Source organism: Hippopotamus amphibius, chromosome 10, assembly GCF_030028045.1.
Source record: "Hippopotamus amphibius kiboko isolate mHipAmp2 chromosome 10, mHipAmp2.hap2, whole genome shotgun sequence".
Taxonomy (NCBI): Eukaryota; Metazoa; Chordata; class Mammalia; order Artiodactyla; family Hippopotamidae; genus Hippopotamus; species Hippopotamus amphibius.
In genome coordinates, this window is record NC_080195.1 from 113,381,409 (window position 1) to 113,396,581 (window position 15,173).

Consider the following 15,173-nt stretch of genomic DNA (forward strand, 5'->3'; position numbering starts at 1 on the left):
AGGCTGCTTACCCTGCCTCGGGACAAGTTTCCGGGACGGAGCACGGCTCCTGCGGGCAGCAGGGCTCTGGAGCCTCTCCGTTACTCTGGGCCCCCACCGTGTTCGTTCTACGTTCCGCGACCCCCCCCCCAGGCCACGTGCGGGCAGTGAGCAACACATCCGCTCTGAATCGGAGGCTCCAAGCTCTGAACCCGCAGGGCCAAGGCCCCCGCAGTGAGGCCACCCGCGCCCACCACCTTGGGCGGGCCCCCCTCTATCCAGGTTTGGCTTTTCCCACGTATCTGTTTTCTTAAAATGGCCCATTTCTTGACTCAGCTGTGGAGGCCCTTGATCTTGGCTTTGAAATTCCATGAAGTTAACGCCTACCCCCCAGGCCAGCTCTCCTTGGGCTCACACCGTCCGTCCTTAGGTTGGATGTTGCCTCCCCACGGTTTCCACGCAGTTTTGCTCTCGTAGGGGAGTCCCGCTGGCTCCTGCTGGTTTTCTAGACGTGGCCGGTCTCTCCCCGGTCAGGACCCTTGGCAGCTGTTGGAGTCTGTGTGGGCACCAGCCCTCCATGCTCTGGCTCTCTCTGTGTTTCCCTAACCCTCGTATTTCAGGGGGGAATTAAGCCTCACCTTCCGTCCATCAACTTTGTGCTCGCCAACGGGAAAGGACAGATGCAACTGTCTCCCTCGCCCTGCGGGGCTCAGCGTCCCAAATCTCCCCTCCTCGGAGCACCTCCTCCCTTCCATCCCATAGGCTGCCCCCCCCCACCCCCACAGGCCTACAAGCCCTGCATTGGCCCAGCTTCAAGACCCAATAAAATGCCCCGCCCGGAGTCAGCAACACAGACATCGACGGTTTAACGGGTGGGGGAGCTCACACGTCTGCAGCAAGGTCCTAGAGGGACATCCCCTCCCCCCACCCTGTATGCAGAGGAGGCGGGCAGGACCTGGAGGCTGTCTTTGCTCCCAGGGGCAGGAGGAGGTTAGCAGTTAACAGGGGAAGTTCACCTCAGGTTGGTAATTGGTTACCAGGGAAACCAGCAGAGGGGCTGGCCCCTCCCCGCCCCTTTGAAAAGAACCCTCTCCCGCTGAGGCCTGGGGCAGGCACGTGGGGAGGTGTCAGGTGAGCAGGTGGAGGTGAAGCAGGCCCTAGTGGAGCAGGGGATGGACCGAGCAAGAGGACAGCCACCCTGAGTGGCCTGACCACACACTCCCCCATTTGCACCTCTACCGGGGAAGGTAACTCGCCTGCCTGCTGGGGGGGCCCAGGCCCCCCTCGTTTTATTTATTTCTTCATTTATCCCCGCTGCCCTCTCCCACTTCTATCCCAGCCCTCCGGGGCATCAAATGACACCTTTCTGTTTGAACACTTGATTGCAGACCAGGCTGTCCTGTTTTGCAGGCGTGCATTCCAGCGCTGTTACAGACACCTCTTGGTGTCTCTCATCACCACGCCCCAGGCCCTGTGTGCGGTGCACACCTCTCCTCTGAGGCTGCTCAGAGCTGCGTGGCGCAGGGGGCGTGAGTCCTCATGTTTTCCTCCTCTTTCCCTCTGGGGGGCTTGGGGACGGCTCCCCATTGTCCGCAGCTCATCAGCACACAGATGCTGTGCGGGGAGCAGCCGCACCGGTCTCCCTGTGGACCTGGCTGACATTTTCTTTGGGATTTATGTTTGCAGGAGTGGAGCCATCACGTACGTGTCACCTTCAGGGGACTCCGTCGAGTCCGACGCCTTTCCAGAGTGGGCCTGCCGGGGTCCTGTCTCCCGCCGTCCTCACCCACATACTCTCATGTCCCAGTGTTCTGAGCTTGCCGGTGGGATGGGCTCACAGTGGCAGCTCGCTGCTGTGACAGGCATTTCTCAGGTTTCCGGGGAGTTTTGGAACACCAAGCCCTACTGAGACCACTGCAGTCACCCCCGCATCCGTGGGGGATTGATTCCAGGACCCCCGCAGATACCAAAGTGCACGGATGCTCATGTGCGTTACATAAAATGCTGCGATACTTGCACATAACCTAGGCACATGCTCCCTCGTACTTTCTCTTTACTTTTTTCTCCCAGTTTTATTGAGATATAAGTGACGTACAACGCTGTGTAAGTTTAAGGTGTGCAGCATGATGATCTGACGTCCATCAGGAAATGGTTATCACAAGTTTAGGGAAATTCCCTCATCTCACGTAGATACAAAATTAAGGAACTAGAAAAAAATTTTTTGTGATGAGAACTCTGAGAATTTACCCTTAACAACCTTCCTACATACTTTAAATCATCGCTAGGTTAAATACCTCATACAGTATAAACGCTGTGTCAGTCGTTGTAAATGCAACGTAAATGCTATGTAAATTATTGCCTGCAGGATGCAAATTCAAGTTTTGCTTTTCGGATCTTTCTGGAATTTTTTTTTTTTTGAATCGTTTCCATCCCTGGCTGGTTGAATCCAAGATGCGAACCCACAGAGGGGAGGGAGGGCTGACCATGTTTCTTTCTGACAGGCAGGAGGAGAGACAAGGGACAGCTGAGGGGAAGAAGCTCCATGTGGCTCGATCCCAAGCACACTGGGCCGTGGTCATCCCTTTGTCCCTCCAGCCACCACTTCTCGAAGAGAACAGCCTCCTGCTTTCCCTACCTCTGCTCTCCGTCCGGAGTGTGCTGCCCCTGCCTTGGGCGCCTGTCACAGAGGTGCACTCAGAGATCATACGTAGGGCTCGCAAGGCCTGTTGGCACCCGAGCCAAAGGAAGAAGGGCAAGGAAGGAAAGCCCACAAGTTCAGCTTCACAGCTTATTTTCTAGGTGAAATAAGCTTTATGTTGAGATACATATATATATCACTGAATCACTTTGCTGTACACCTGAAATAAACTTTACCTAGAAACCATATATCCACATATATAGGTATATATGTACACACATATGTATAAAACTGAATCATTTTGCTGTATACCTGTGATAAACTTTACCTAGAAACCATATATCCATATATATCCATATATGTATACACACACGCACATATATATATAAAACTGAATCATTTTGCTGTACACCTGAAACTAACACAACATTTTAAATCAACTATCAGGTATATTTCAGCTAAGAAAAAAACCATTCACTGCTATTTTTACAACAAAACAATATATCTTAATATTATTTACATTGTATTAAATACATAAAACTCTTATTTGATATGTTTGCAGGCACAGCCCTTAGCTAAATCTTAAAAATACAAGTTGTTTTCTAAATCTTCCCAACATTTTTGCAAAGAAGCGCTCTTTCCCTTCACGGCCCTCTCCTTCTTGTTACTGGGAGGTTGAAGTTCTCACCTGAGTTTGGCTTCTCTCTGCTTTCTGAGTTGCGTCACGTACTTACTGACCAGGCCGAGCGGTTGGCACAGGAGACGGTCAGCACAGGGTTAATGTCTGGGAAGACAGGTAGTTACACCCGTGAGGTCATTCTTAAACGTTCAGCCTCAAAAGCAGCGTGGGTCACACTCAGCCGTGGCTCCGGAAGGCACGCTGCCTCTTTCACCCCGTGGGAATCTTTCTCCCGCACATTTGCGATGTGATCAGACCCTGTTTGCTTCTGTTTCTTGGACTGGCTTAAAAACAAAGTAAAATACCATTTCTTGTTTCCCTCCCTACCTCTCATACTAATCAGCTATCATTCTTGGCTCTCAGCTGCCACATCCCGTGGGGGTCGGGAGGTATGCGGTGTCCCCAGGACCGTACGTTTTAAGCTCTGCGGGGGCCAGGGCTGTGTTCGACCAGCCACCTCTGTGGGTCACAGCACACCTGTCTGCATGCCCAGCGCGCCGTGAGGACTGAGGTCACAAGGATCATGTCGCCAGGGCACTCGGACAGCATTTCGATGATGGCAGAGGGCCTGGAGATGATGTCCTTCTCCAAGAGCAGGGAGCTGCCTCAGTGAATCTTGAAGGAGTCCTGCCGAGAGCAGCAGGGTCCAGCGAGCACCTCTGCCTGCTTGTCAGGGGAAAGCTCGCCGCCATTCAGGGAAATGCAGGTGGCAGGCCGAATGACTGTGGATGCCACTTGAAGAGTGTTCCCCCTAGATGAGTACAGAGCCTCCTCGGCTTACAGTGGGGTTGCATTCCAATAAACCTATCGTGAGTTGAAAATATCATTAGTTGAACATGTATTTAATACACCTGACCTACTGAACATCCTAGCTTAGCCTGGCCCGCCTTAACCGTGCTCGGAACACTATCAGCCTACAGTTGGGCAGACTCACCTGTCACAAAGCCTGCTTTATAATTGTGTTGAATATCCCCTGTAATTTACTGAATACTGTACTGAAAGTGAAAAACAGAACAGCTGCCTGGGCCCAGAATGCCTGTCAGTGCATCCGTTGTTCACCCTCACGATCGTGTGGCTGACGGGGCTGCGGCCGCCAGTGCCCAGTATCACAAAGGCAGTGGACCGCACATCACTAGCTTGGAAAAGGATAAAAATTCGCAATTCGAAGCACGGTTTTTACTGAATGCATGTCCCTTTCGCACCATCACAGAGTAGAACCATCGTAAATCCAGGACCGTCTGTACACATACTCAGGACGTCTACAAACTCGGGAAACAGGACACACCTACTTTTAAACAGTATGCTAGTTACATTTTCAAATACTATGCTCAGTGTGTTTTTGGGTAGATTGCCTCTAAATTCAAAGTAATGAGCATTATCATTAAATTTTGTAAAAACTAAAATGAATGCACTTTAGTGTTCAAAACTGGGAAACATTGAGAAGACACTGTATTTATAGCACCTTTTCATGGTAAGGGTCAGACCCCTTGCTTTAAATTTAGGTTACTGGAGATTAAGAAAAAACATAGTGAGTATATTATATGAAAATGTGAGGGAACATACTGATTGTTTAATCCATGTTTTTCAACTTTGCAGATTCCCTCTGCAGGCATAGAAAAGTCTGGAAGGAAATATACTGAAAGGTAAAACAGTGAAGATTCCTTACAGTGAAAATACGTAGGATTTTTTCCTTCCTTTTGCTTATCTGTTACTCTCAATTTTTTTCGTCAGAAATTAGATACGAAAAGATAAAATCCCAAGGTCCTTTGATATTTTAAAACATAGAATCAACAGGAGGAAAAATTGGTAAAAGCAGACCAGAGCCTCAGTAGCACGTGTGCAGAAAGCCCTGACTCAAGATCCCTCATCCCTTGTGTGTGTGTGTTGGGGCGGGGGTTTCAGTGTCTCTGAGTTTTCTGTCAAAGTAGGTGCGAATTTCTGCTCCATCAAGGGGCCAGATGTCCACTCATTTGTTACCGAACCAAACTTGGGTCCTCTTGCCTGCTTGCAGTAAAGCCAATCTACTGACACCTGACACTGGGTTGCAGTGAAGGAAAGTGTGGTGTTTATTGCAGGTGCCAAGCAAGGAGTCCAGGACAGCTAGTACCCAAAAGACCAGAAGTCCCCGATGCATTTCAGGGAAGCATTTTCTTTTAAATTATTTATTGGCTGCGTTGGGTCTTCGTTGCTGTGTGTGGGCTTTCTCTAGTTGCGGTGAGCGGGGACTGCTCTTTATTGCATTGTGCGGGCTTCTCATAATGGGGGCTTCTCTTATGGTGGAGCATGGGCTCTAGGCGCGCAGGCTTCAGTCGTTGTGGCACATGGGCTCAGTACTTGTGGCACACGGGCTTAGTTGCTCCGAGGCATGTGGGATCTTCCCAGACCAGGGATTGAACCCGTGTCCCCTGCATTGGCAGGCGGATTCTTAACTACTGCACCACCAGGGAGGCCCAGGGAAGCATTTTTAAAGACCAGGTGAGGGAGATAGTCTTGAAGTCTGTGATCAGCTCATGCGAAGTTCTCTCACTGGCTGATGGAGAGGTAGCAGGGCAGGGTCACAGGGGTTCACATTGTCAGTCCTCAGGCTCCAGGAGGTCTGGAGGCTACGAGCTCATGGCCATTGAGTAGTTAACCTCTTCCTTTTGGTGATGGTTTGAGCACCTGTAGAACAACTCAGGAATGTGTATCGGGTACTGTTATCCTTCAGGGAGGAACTCAAGATTCTGTGACTGCTGATTTCCTGTTTAAATTCTTACCAGTTCTTCTGGCCCAACTGCTATTTTTGTCACGACATGTTCATATCTTTTCAATCACTGATCCTTGAGCCAGGCTTTTTGAGACTGGGGAGACGGCAGCTTTTCTGCAAACAAGGGGCAGGCAGAGGACTCCGGGGCGGGGGCGGGGGGAGATCTGGCCCGGGAAGGCCCCACAGGTCCTGCTCGGTTACACTTTTGTTCAGCAACATTGATGGAGCCGCTGCCTGGGCTGCACACCGACTTGGTGCTGGGGGAGCAGTGAACACAGACAGACGCCATCCCTGTCCTCATGGAGAAGCTTTTAGAAAGGAAACTGTAGGATGTTAGGCAGTGGTGAGGGATAAGAAAAAGAAAATAAAACAGGGAGAGCTGGGCCGAGCAGGGTGCTTAGTGATGGGGATGGGGCAAGTAAGGGCGAGGAAGACGTGAAGGGCTGAGTAAGCATGATGCTGGAACTCCCCAAGAACTCTGTGTCCTCCCAGGCACCAGAGCTGGGTGTGCACCCACGTCCCTGTGGTCCCCGAGCAGCTCCGCTCCAGTCCAGCTTGGCCCCATCACAGCCCTGCCTGTGTCCTGATTCCCCCCAGCAGGACCTCCCAGCCACTCTGCCAGCAGTGCTCCTAGCCAGATGTGCTGAGACAGCACGTCAAACTGGAGGAGGGAGAGTGCTTTCTGGTTTTTTTTCGGGAGGCTCAGGATTTAAACTGCACCCAGCGCAGGACAATGGGTTCTGTGTGGGTGGCCATGGACAGCCACACCTGTGACAGCCACACCTGCGACGGGAGGGAGACAGGAGGGGTAGGGATGGCAACGAGGCACCCAGCAGCGGGAGACACAGGGGGTGCCCAGGGCCAGCTGACCCCGGTCCTCCCCGGCGGCTGGCCCCTGTTGCTGGGTACGACATCTCCAGGGCCTCCCAGCACTGACACAGCCGCTCAGGCAGAAAAGCTCAGCGTCTCAGGCTCAAGGAAAAGGAGAGGGGTCAGCCATGGCCAGGATGCCGGTCAGGGGTGGGTGGGTGTGTGTGTGTGCGCGCGCGCGTGTGTGTTTCAGGTGTGTAAATGCAGAAGCTGGACGGATGCTCTGTAGGCTACTTCTTGGTCCACCAGCACTCTTAGACCCAAGTAATCTTTGTTTAATTGGAATACAAAATACCGCGCACTGCAGTCCAGCAACGGCAGTCGTGATGATCAAGTGTGACGCCCAACTCTTTTGAAATTGTGCCGCCTACTCAACCTCCCCTCCCTTTGGCATATTTGCTATTTGAAGACGAAAGCAGGGTACATTAACTTCGTGTCTTCCCAGTTTTCCCCCACTGCTACAGGGACTTGCTGGTATGAAATCCTGGGACAGAACAGCCGCGGCTCACGGTCAAGCAGTGGGTTCCCCTGATCAATACTGCACGACGCTAACTGTGACATTCCTGTCCCTTACAGCCCCAGCCCCGAAAAGGCAAAAGTGTGACCACTGGACCCCGTGTCCCCCGAACACGTACGCCTACCGGTTGCTCAGCGGGGGTGGCAGGGACAAGTATGCCAAGATCTGTTTTGAGGATGAGATGTAAGTACTGGTGTGGAAAAAAAAAACCCAGCTCTCCCGCTTGGTTCTTTCCCTTCTCTGAGGCTGACCAAGCAGCATGTCTGCCCCAGGAGAGAAAGGCATGTCCTTGACCTCAGGCAGAGGCTGGCAACATCCCAGGGGAACTGAGAATGCCCGCGGAGGGTGGGGGACATGTAGATGGTCTCCTGCGGTTCTATGTGTCCCGTGTTGAACTTTCATTTGACAGCAGTTAGCAGAAACCTCAGTCGATGTTTTGTACTCTGGCCTTTCAAAGTCAGGGAAACACCAACATTCAGCGGACACAGCTGTCCTCGCATTTGGGTTTTGGTCCTCACCCTCATGGGTTAAAGCAGGTGCCCTCTCCCCTGCAGCCCCCACCCGCTACGTAGCTCTGTTCAGGTTCTGTTCGACTGCCTTACCCCTGACAGCCCAATAAACTGGAAGTGTGGCATTTGGAAGTGTCCTAGCCCAGTGTACCCCATGGCTAGGGCTGCTGTAACAACATACACAGGCAGGGTGCCTTAAATCACAGACATTCATTCTCTTTCAGTTCTGGAGGCCAGAAGTCAAGATCAAGGTGTGGGCAGGGTTGGTACCTTCCGAGGCTGCAAGGGAGTCTGTCCCAGGTTCTCTCCTTGGCTTGTAGACGCCATCATTGCCCTGTGTCTTCATGTTGCCTTCCCTCTGTTTGGTCCAAACCTCGGTCCAAATCTCCCCTTTTAAAAGGGACACCAGTCATATTGGATTAGGGTCACTCTAAAGACCTCATTTTAACTCAGTCATCGCTTTAAAGGTCCTATATCCACATTCTGAGGTTCTAGGGGTTAGGACTTCAACATTTGAACTTTGAGGGAACACAGTGCAACCTGCAACACCGAGCTTAAAGATGGTTGGGCGATTAAGTCATTACTACAAATAAGAGAAAGTGTGGGCTGTTCCTAACCCGAGTAGGAAGTCATTCCCAGTTATCCCACCATTCTCCCTAAACCGGGCACACCTTCCCTTTTCCTGCTGGTTGGCAGTCGGCCAGAGCACTGGGCACTTGCTGCTCTTCCCTTGGTCTCTGCGTGTACCTTGGCCTCCCAAGGAGCAGGCACACGCTCAGAGCGGGGCTGGATTCAGCTTCGTATGCCTTACCGGGTCCCAGCATATCCCTCATTCAATATCTGGGAGTTGGGTAGAAATAGCCGCTTTGCTCTGCAGGGGCATCAGTTCTCTAAGGCCCTCTTCGCTCCGCCAGACAGTTTATTGGTAAACATCCACCGATGAGCTCCTGAGGATGAGGCACTCAGTGGAGGGCCCGTGACATGCAGCACGTGACTCCTGCCCAAGGAGCTGATGTCACAGTTCAGGGTTCTCCGCCTCAACCCCAAGGACACTCGGGGCTGCTGGTTCTGTGTGGTGGGGGCTGCCCTGGGCATGGCAGGGTTAGCAGCACCTCTGGCCTCCACCCAAGAGATGCCATAGAACACCCACCGCTGCCTGTGACAACCACACACATCCCAGACATTGTCATATGTCCCCTGGGTGGCAAAATCCTACCCCCCACCGCATTAAGAACCACTGGTATAGTTGGAGAGAGCAGAGTTTCCAAATGTCCACGGTAAATGCTGTAGGGGGTGTGTGTGTGTGTGTGTGTGTGTGTGTGTGTGTGTAATGTCAGAGGTGATGCCCCGATGAATGGGATTGCCAGTGAGGTAGATGGGGGAGGGCTTGGGCTTGAAAACTGAGCAGGATTCCTTGATAAGGAAGAGGTGGGAAGACCTGGGAGGAGGGGGGACAGTGGGAGGAGGTCACTCACCCAGAATCACATGGCCAGAAGGGGGTTATTCAAGCTCAGATCCCAGAGCCTGGGATTTGCCATGCTCTGGAGTGCCTGACACCTTCTCCCAACCATGGTGTAGGAGCTACAGCATCTTACCTGGTACAAACCAACTCACTTATGCCTTAACCTCATAGGACTCCATCTGAGGTAGGTACCATTATTATGCCCATGATACAGACAAGGAAACTGAGTCACAGAGCGGTGCAGTCACTTGCCCCTCATTACACAGCTATTATTCACAGAGCCAGGATTCCACCCTGGCAAACACTGGGTCTGCTGGGTGGACCAATGAGAATCCCACAGCCTGAAAGAACGACTAACCCTTTCCAGGAACATGTAGGATCCAAAGGTAGCTTGCTTGCTTCAAACAGTATTCTAGATGTTTTTCAGAATTCAGTGCAGACTAAAGCAGGATAAGCACAAATAAAATCAAGTTAAAAGGAACAGGAAGTGATGCAGTCAGACGCCAAGATGCTGGCTGTGGCTTTAGCGTTGTGTTTTCTCGTAACCAACACCTGGAACAGAAAGTACGGGTTGTAGAGATCTCATTGTCTTAACAAATAAAATACACAAGTTTGGCGGTCCCGTGGTTAGGACTCGGAGCTTTCACTGCCAAGGGCCTGGGTTTGATCCCTGGTCGGGGAACTAAGATCCCACAAGCCGTGTGGTGCAGCCTAAAAAATATATATATACAGGTTTACGTAGAGAGACAAGAGGTGTTTTGCCATTTGCTTCATCCCTGCAACCAGCATGTACTGGGCGCCTGCAAACGTTCCTGCCCAAGGGACGGCCCCCTCCGTCGGCAGACTCCCCCACTCACTCACATCCGTGCCTGTAAGCAGCTGGCTTGCAGTCCAGCCTCCCGTTTTCCCATGTCTGCCTTGCCTGCCCTTCGGGAGGTCAGCTCTCTTCCACTATCACACAATTCCTGTCCTCTTTCCTTACCACTGTTCTGATTAAGTTACGATACGGTCGTGGTGGTTTCAGCAAGATTCAGCATTTACATGATTATGACTGTGAAAATAAAATTCAGAGAGTTTACTAGATAGGAATATTTTACCAAGTGAGAACCCAACTCCTGGCGTACAAGGAGACTTCCAGATGGAAGGCAGTGAGGAGGCGTGGCTGTCAGTGGCCACAGCTCGGCTTATAAAGCTTCAATGAGTAAGTGCCTTACTTTCCAGTGTGATTCGTTACTAGAAACTCAGGTGCCTTTGCCTTGCATGAGCAGACTTGTTCATAACTGCAAGGTCACACTGACATCAAGAAAGCTTAGGTTCTGTTTAAGGTCAGAGTCAGCATTTGGGGGATGTCAGGACAGTTTTAAGTTTTGGTTATGTGACTGTGAGGGTCCGTCTAGGGATATATTCAAACCGTGGCCTCCAGTCTGGGTTTTTCCTTTTTCTTTTTTTTTTTTTTTAAGGGAGAAATTTTTCTTTTAAGATTTATTTTATTATTTATTTATTTAATTAATTTTATTTTTGGCTGCGTTGGGTCTTAGTTGCTGCACATGGGCTTTCACTAGTTGCAGTGAGCAGGGGCTACTCTTCATTGTGGTGCGTGGGCTTCTCATTGTGGTGGCTTCTCTTGTTGCAGAGCACCAGCCCTAGGCTCGAGGGCTTCAGTAGTTGCAGCATGTGGGCTCAGTAGTTGTGGCACATGGGCTTAGTTGCTCCGAGGCATGTGGGATCTTCCCAGACCAGGGATTGAACCTGTGTCCCCTGCATTGGCAGGCAGATTCTTAACCACTGCACCACCAGGGAAGCCCCTGGTTTTTTTCTAACAGGACTAAGTGAAGGTTCTTCACAAATGAAGCATGTTGTGTACAATAATTATAGTTCGTTCGTTTGTTGTTGGTTCACTTGGTTTTCCATAAACTGACATCAGTTTAATCCCCAAAACTTCCAGTAGTTAAAATAAATCTCTCACACCAGATATTTACCAGCTTCAGCTTGTGAAGCTTCTGTCCCGCTCCATTCGGCCAGGTTGCCCTGGAGCCACTGTGCGGCTGTCACCCGGGAGCCCCTCTCCACCACCATCCTGGGGATGACCTCTGCCTCCCTCTCTGTAGTCAGGGCCCCTGTTTCCCAGATACGGTACCTTCCAGTTTCTTAGTTTCCACCCTTGTTTTGCTGGAGCACATCTTCCAATAACATCCTGAGAAAAGAGTACAAGGGGAGGTAATATTTTTAGAGAGTCTTCATGTTTAAAATGTATTCATCCCCACCCACAATTAACTGAGAGTTTGGCTGAGGATAGATTTCTCAGTTATAAATAGCTTCCACGTTGAATTCTGAAGTCCTTGCCTGGAATTAAATGACGCCAGCGGCGTTTGAGTGTGGTGACGGTGAGAACGCACTTCTCAGGTTTCTAGTTGCACGAAGTTCATTGACCAAGAGGTCCAGTGGCTGCGTTCTGAAATCCATCACAGGTTCGCTGGAGGCCGGGCTTTCCTGGCTGCTCCGAGCCAGTGACTGAGGACTGTTGCAGAAAAAAGTATTCATGGCACTTCGGGAAAATGGTCAGGCAGACTTTACTCGAGGGGGTGGTGGCCGTAAGCATAGGGACCACCGCCGTGGGGTCTTATAGCAGAGGGGAGAGATTGATTCAACTCCAGACACATCATGGACAAGAATTTATGGCAAAGAGCAGGGTGGAGATAGTGGCTGGAAAATTCTAAGAGTAAACATCAGGGATGAGGGGATTCTGGCTACACAGGCTAACACCACCACCTGGAGGGCGGTTAGGGTTAGGCAACCGATTGGATGCAGCTGGTGATCAGATATCAACGGTGGGGTGTTCTGGTTAAACTGACTGAGCAGCATTCTTGCTAAGATTGGACAATGCAGAGATGAACCCAGAAGTCCAAAAGTCAGGTCTAGTTTAAAAAGAGCTCGGGGGGCCTGAGGAGAGTTTGGTCAAGGAGAGAGTCCTTGTCAGACCCTAGAGATACCAGGCAGCCTCATTCCTGGGACACACAGACTCAGCTGAAGGCCAGCTTGGGTTCCAAGGTGCCCAGCGGCCTTGCTGAAGCCTCCTGAGACTGCCTGGCAGCCTAGGACGTGTCCACCCCAGCTTTTCCCCTCCCCTCCCCTTAGGGTCCGGCTTGCATCCTGGTCTGACAACTCACCCTGCGTAACCCCACCCCTAGGTACTTCCCCGGATAAAAATTCTTGTGCATTTAACCCTGTTTTGGCATCTGCTTCTCAGAGGACTCCGATTAACCCAATGAGAACGACTGTTTCCTCACAGTCTGTCCAACAGGGCGTGTTGACCAATATTTTGATTTTTGCCTTTCCAAGAGAAGAAAGTCAACCTCAGATTAGTGTCTTATTGCTCTTGCTGTGAGTAAATCTGGGGTCTTTTCATGCTAAGAATGGCTGTACAGACGGCCCTCTCTCTCCTTGGGCGCCACATCTGTGGATTCAGCCACCCATGGGTCACGTACTATGTTGACGATCCGATCCGTGGCTGGTTGAATCCACTGGTGCAGATCTCACAGGAAGGGAGGGCCGGCTATGGGACTCGAGCACCGTGGGTTTTGGTATCCGTGGCAGGCCCTGCACCCAATCTCCTGCAGACACTGAGGGACAACTATATTTATTTTCTCTGAACTGTTTGTATATCTTGCAACATTTTTATTCGTATTGTAACCGAAAGTGGGGTCTGGCTGCTGGCTGCTAAAAAACAAATAAAGAGGCCAGGTTGTTAGAAAGAAAAGTTTGCTTTATTCTGGATGCCGGCAACCAGTGGGTGGGGGGATGTGGAGGGCAGATGCTGGTCCAAAGGCAGACTCCCCCCACTGACAATCGGGGGGCAAGAGCTTTTATAAACAGAGGGAGGGGGCGACATGCAGAAACAGCGCAGGCAGCTCTGACAGTCATGTTGAAATTGGTCATCGGTGGTCCACCCAGTGTCATCTTGATTGTTTTAGGTGCAGTTAGTCTTCAGTTCCAGGGTCGGTTTGTTCCCATTTCTTTGAGGCCAGTTCTTGGAATTGTGGCAGCTCATGTCATGGCTACAGCCTGGTCATCGTGTAGTTAATTAACTTCTTCCACCTGGTGGGGGTTTCAGTAGCTATAAGACAGCTCACAGGGTGTGACTCAGAATATCATCTGTAGCCCTTCAGGAGGAACTAAAGGTCCTTGACTTTGCTGAATGATTAAACTATAATTATTTGGTCTCTTTTGACGGCTTTGCTTTGTTAAACATATTCTTTGGCTAAAGTTTTTCCAGACAAGAGGCAGGCAGAGGACATTGGGGGGGTGGGGGACAAGGACCATAGTGTCCTGCTCCGTTTCACTATTATTGGCTTTTTTTAATTGATATATAAGATTATGTATTAAGGTAGTTAGCCCTTTTGTGTTGTAAAACTGCTCTCCGTATTTTGTCTTTTCATTTGTAGATGGCATGTTTAACATGCTCATCTTTAGGTAATGTTATGACCTTTAACAAGGCAAACACACACCATATAGTGAAAGCAAAAGTTAAAAAATTTGAAAAGCAACAAAAACAGAAAACAACCCAGTTATGAAGGTATCGCAAAGAACACGTATATCTCACATATTAGTAAGTGGCCTGTAAACTGCCAATTAAAAGGAGGCAGTTCTTAGATTGAATCACAGCACATAACCCCCAAATTATGCTGTATATTAAAAATGCATACATACAAGAGAGTTGAGGTCACAGGGAAAACCAGCGCCCTGAAAACTGGAAAGACAGGCAGATTCATAGAGTCACAGCTTACCTGCAGCAGAGCTCAGCTGGAGCTAGCATCAGGTAGGCGCGCTTAAAGGGTAAGTGACTAATTGCTGGAGACTGAGCTTGGACGAGCTTGAGAGATTAACTCCTGGAGGCCGAGCCTTGAAGGAGCTCCTCCACCTTCCTGAGCTTTTCCTCCAGGAGCCCCACCAGGCTTTCAGAGGGAAGACCAAATCCTCTCGTGCTTCTGGTGGGAATGGAAAAGTAGCTGTTTTGAAATACGCCCAGTGTTCTGTTCTCCTGAACAACAGCCTGCCTTCAAGGGAAACTGTTTTACCAGACTCTAACCAATGCAGGTTTTCTCAAAGACTAGCCAACCTGGGGGAGGGCAATACCCAGCTCCAGGTCCCTCTGGCCTTCCTGTCTCACCTAAGGAGTGAAAGAAAAAATAAGGCCACTTGTAAAGGCCACGGCCCAGGGGCACAGGCTCACTGAAAGACTGAGACCTGATCACAGGACTATAGAACACTTCCTTGTCTGACGTCTTACCACCACATAATAGGGCTCCTGTAAAATAACAAGGGATTTCTGCTGAAAAGAGCTGAAAGTCTCAAACCCAATGTAAAAGAGTCTATAGGAGTACCCAAGACAGAAGGGAGAAATGTTAGCCTCTGATACTTACAGCTACAGCAAACAATAAGCACAGCCTATCTCCTTGCCAGAGGGACATAAAGTTCACACTAAAGACCTATTTACTGCAGTTCCTTTTACCGAGGATACTATGTCTGGCTTTCAACAAAAAATAACAAGGCATACTAAAAGTAAAAAACAAAACAAAACAAAGAAAAAAATCAAGTGACCATATGTGTGTATATCTGATTCTGAACCCTCTATTCTCTTCCACTTATCTGTTTGTCTGCCTTTTCACTATATGCAGTAATCTTGATAACTATAGCTTTACAATAATTCTTGAAATTCAATAATATAATTTCTTCAATTTTTTCTTTTTTTTCAAAATTATTTTGACTATTCTAT

General features: G+C 49.9%; 1 protein-coding gene across 1 annotated transcript in view; it reads left to right on the forward strand.

Moving 5' to 3' along the window:
- FAM3B (FAM3 metabolism regulating signaling molecule B) overlaps window positions 1-15,173 on the forward strand; it is a 33,729-nt gene that overhangs the window by 7,872 nt on the left and 10,684 nt on the right. The window contains exon 3 of the mRNA XM_057697409.1: window positions 7,489-7,612. Coding sequence (XP_057553392.1) covers window positions 7,489-7,612 — 124 coding nt within the window. The remainder of the gene's footprint in view (window positions 1-7,488; window positions 7,613-15,173) is intronic.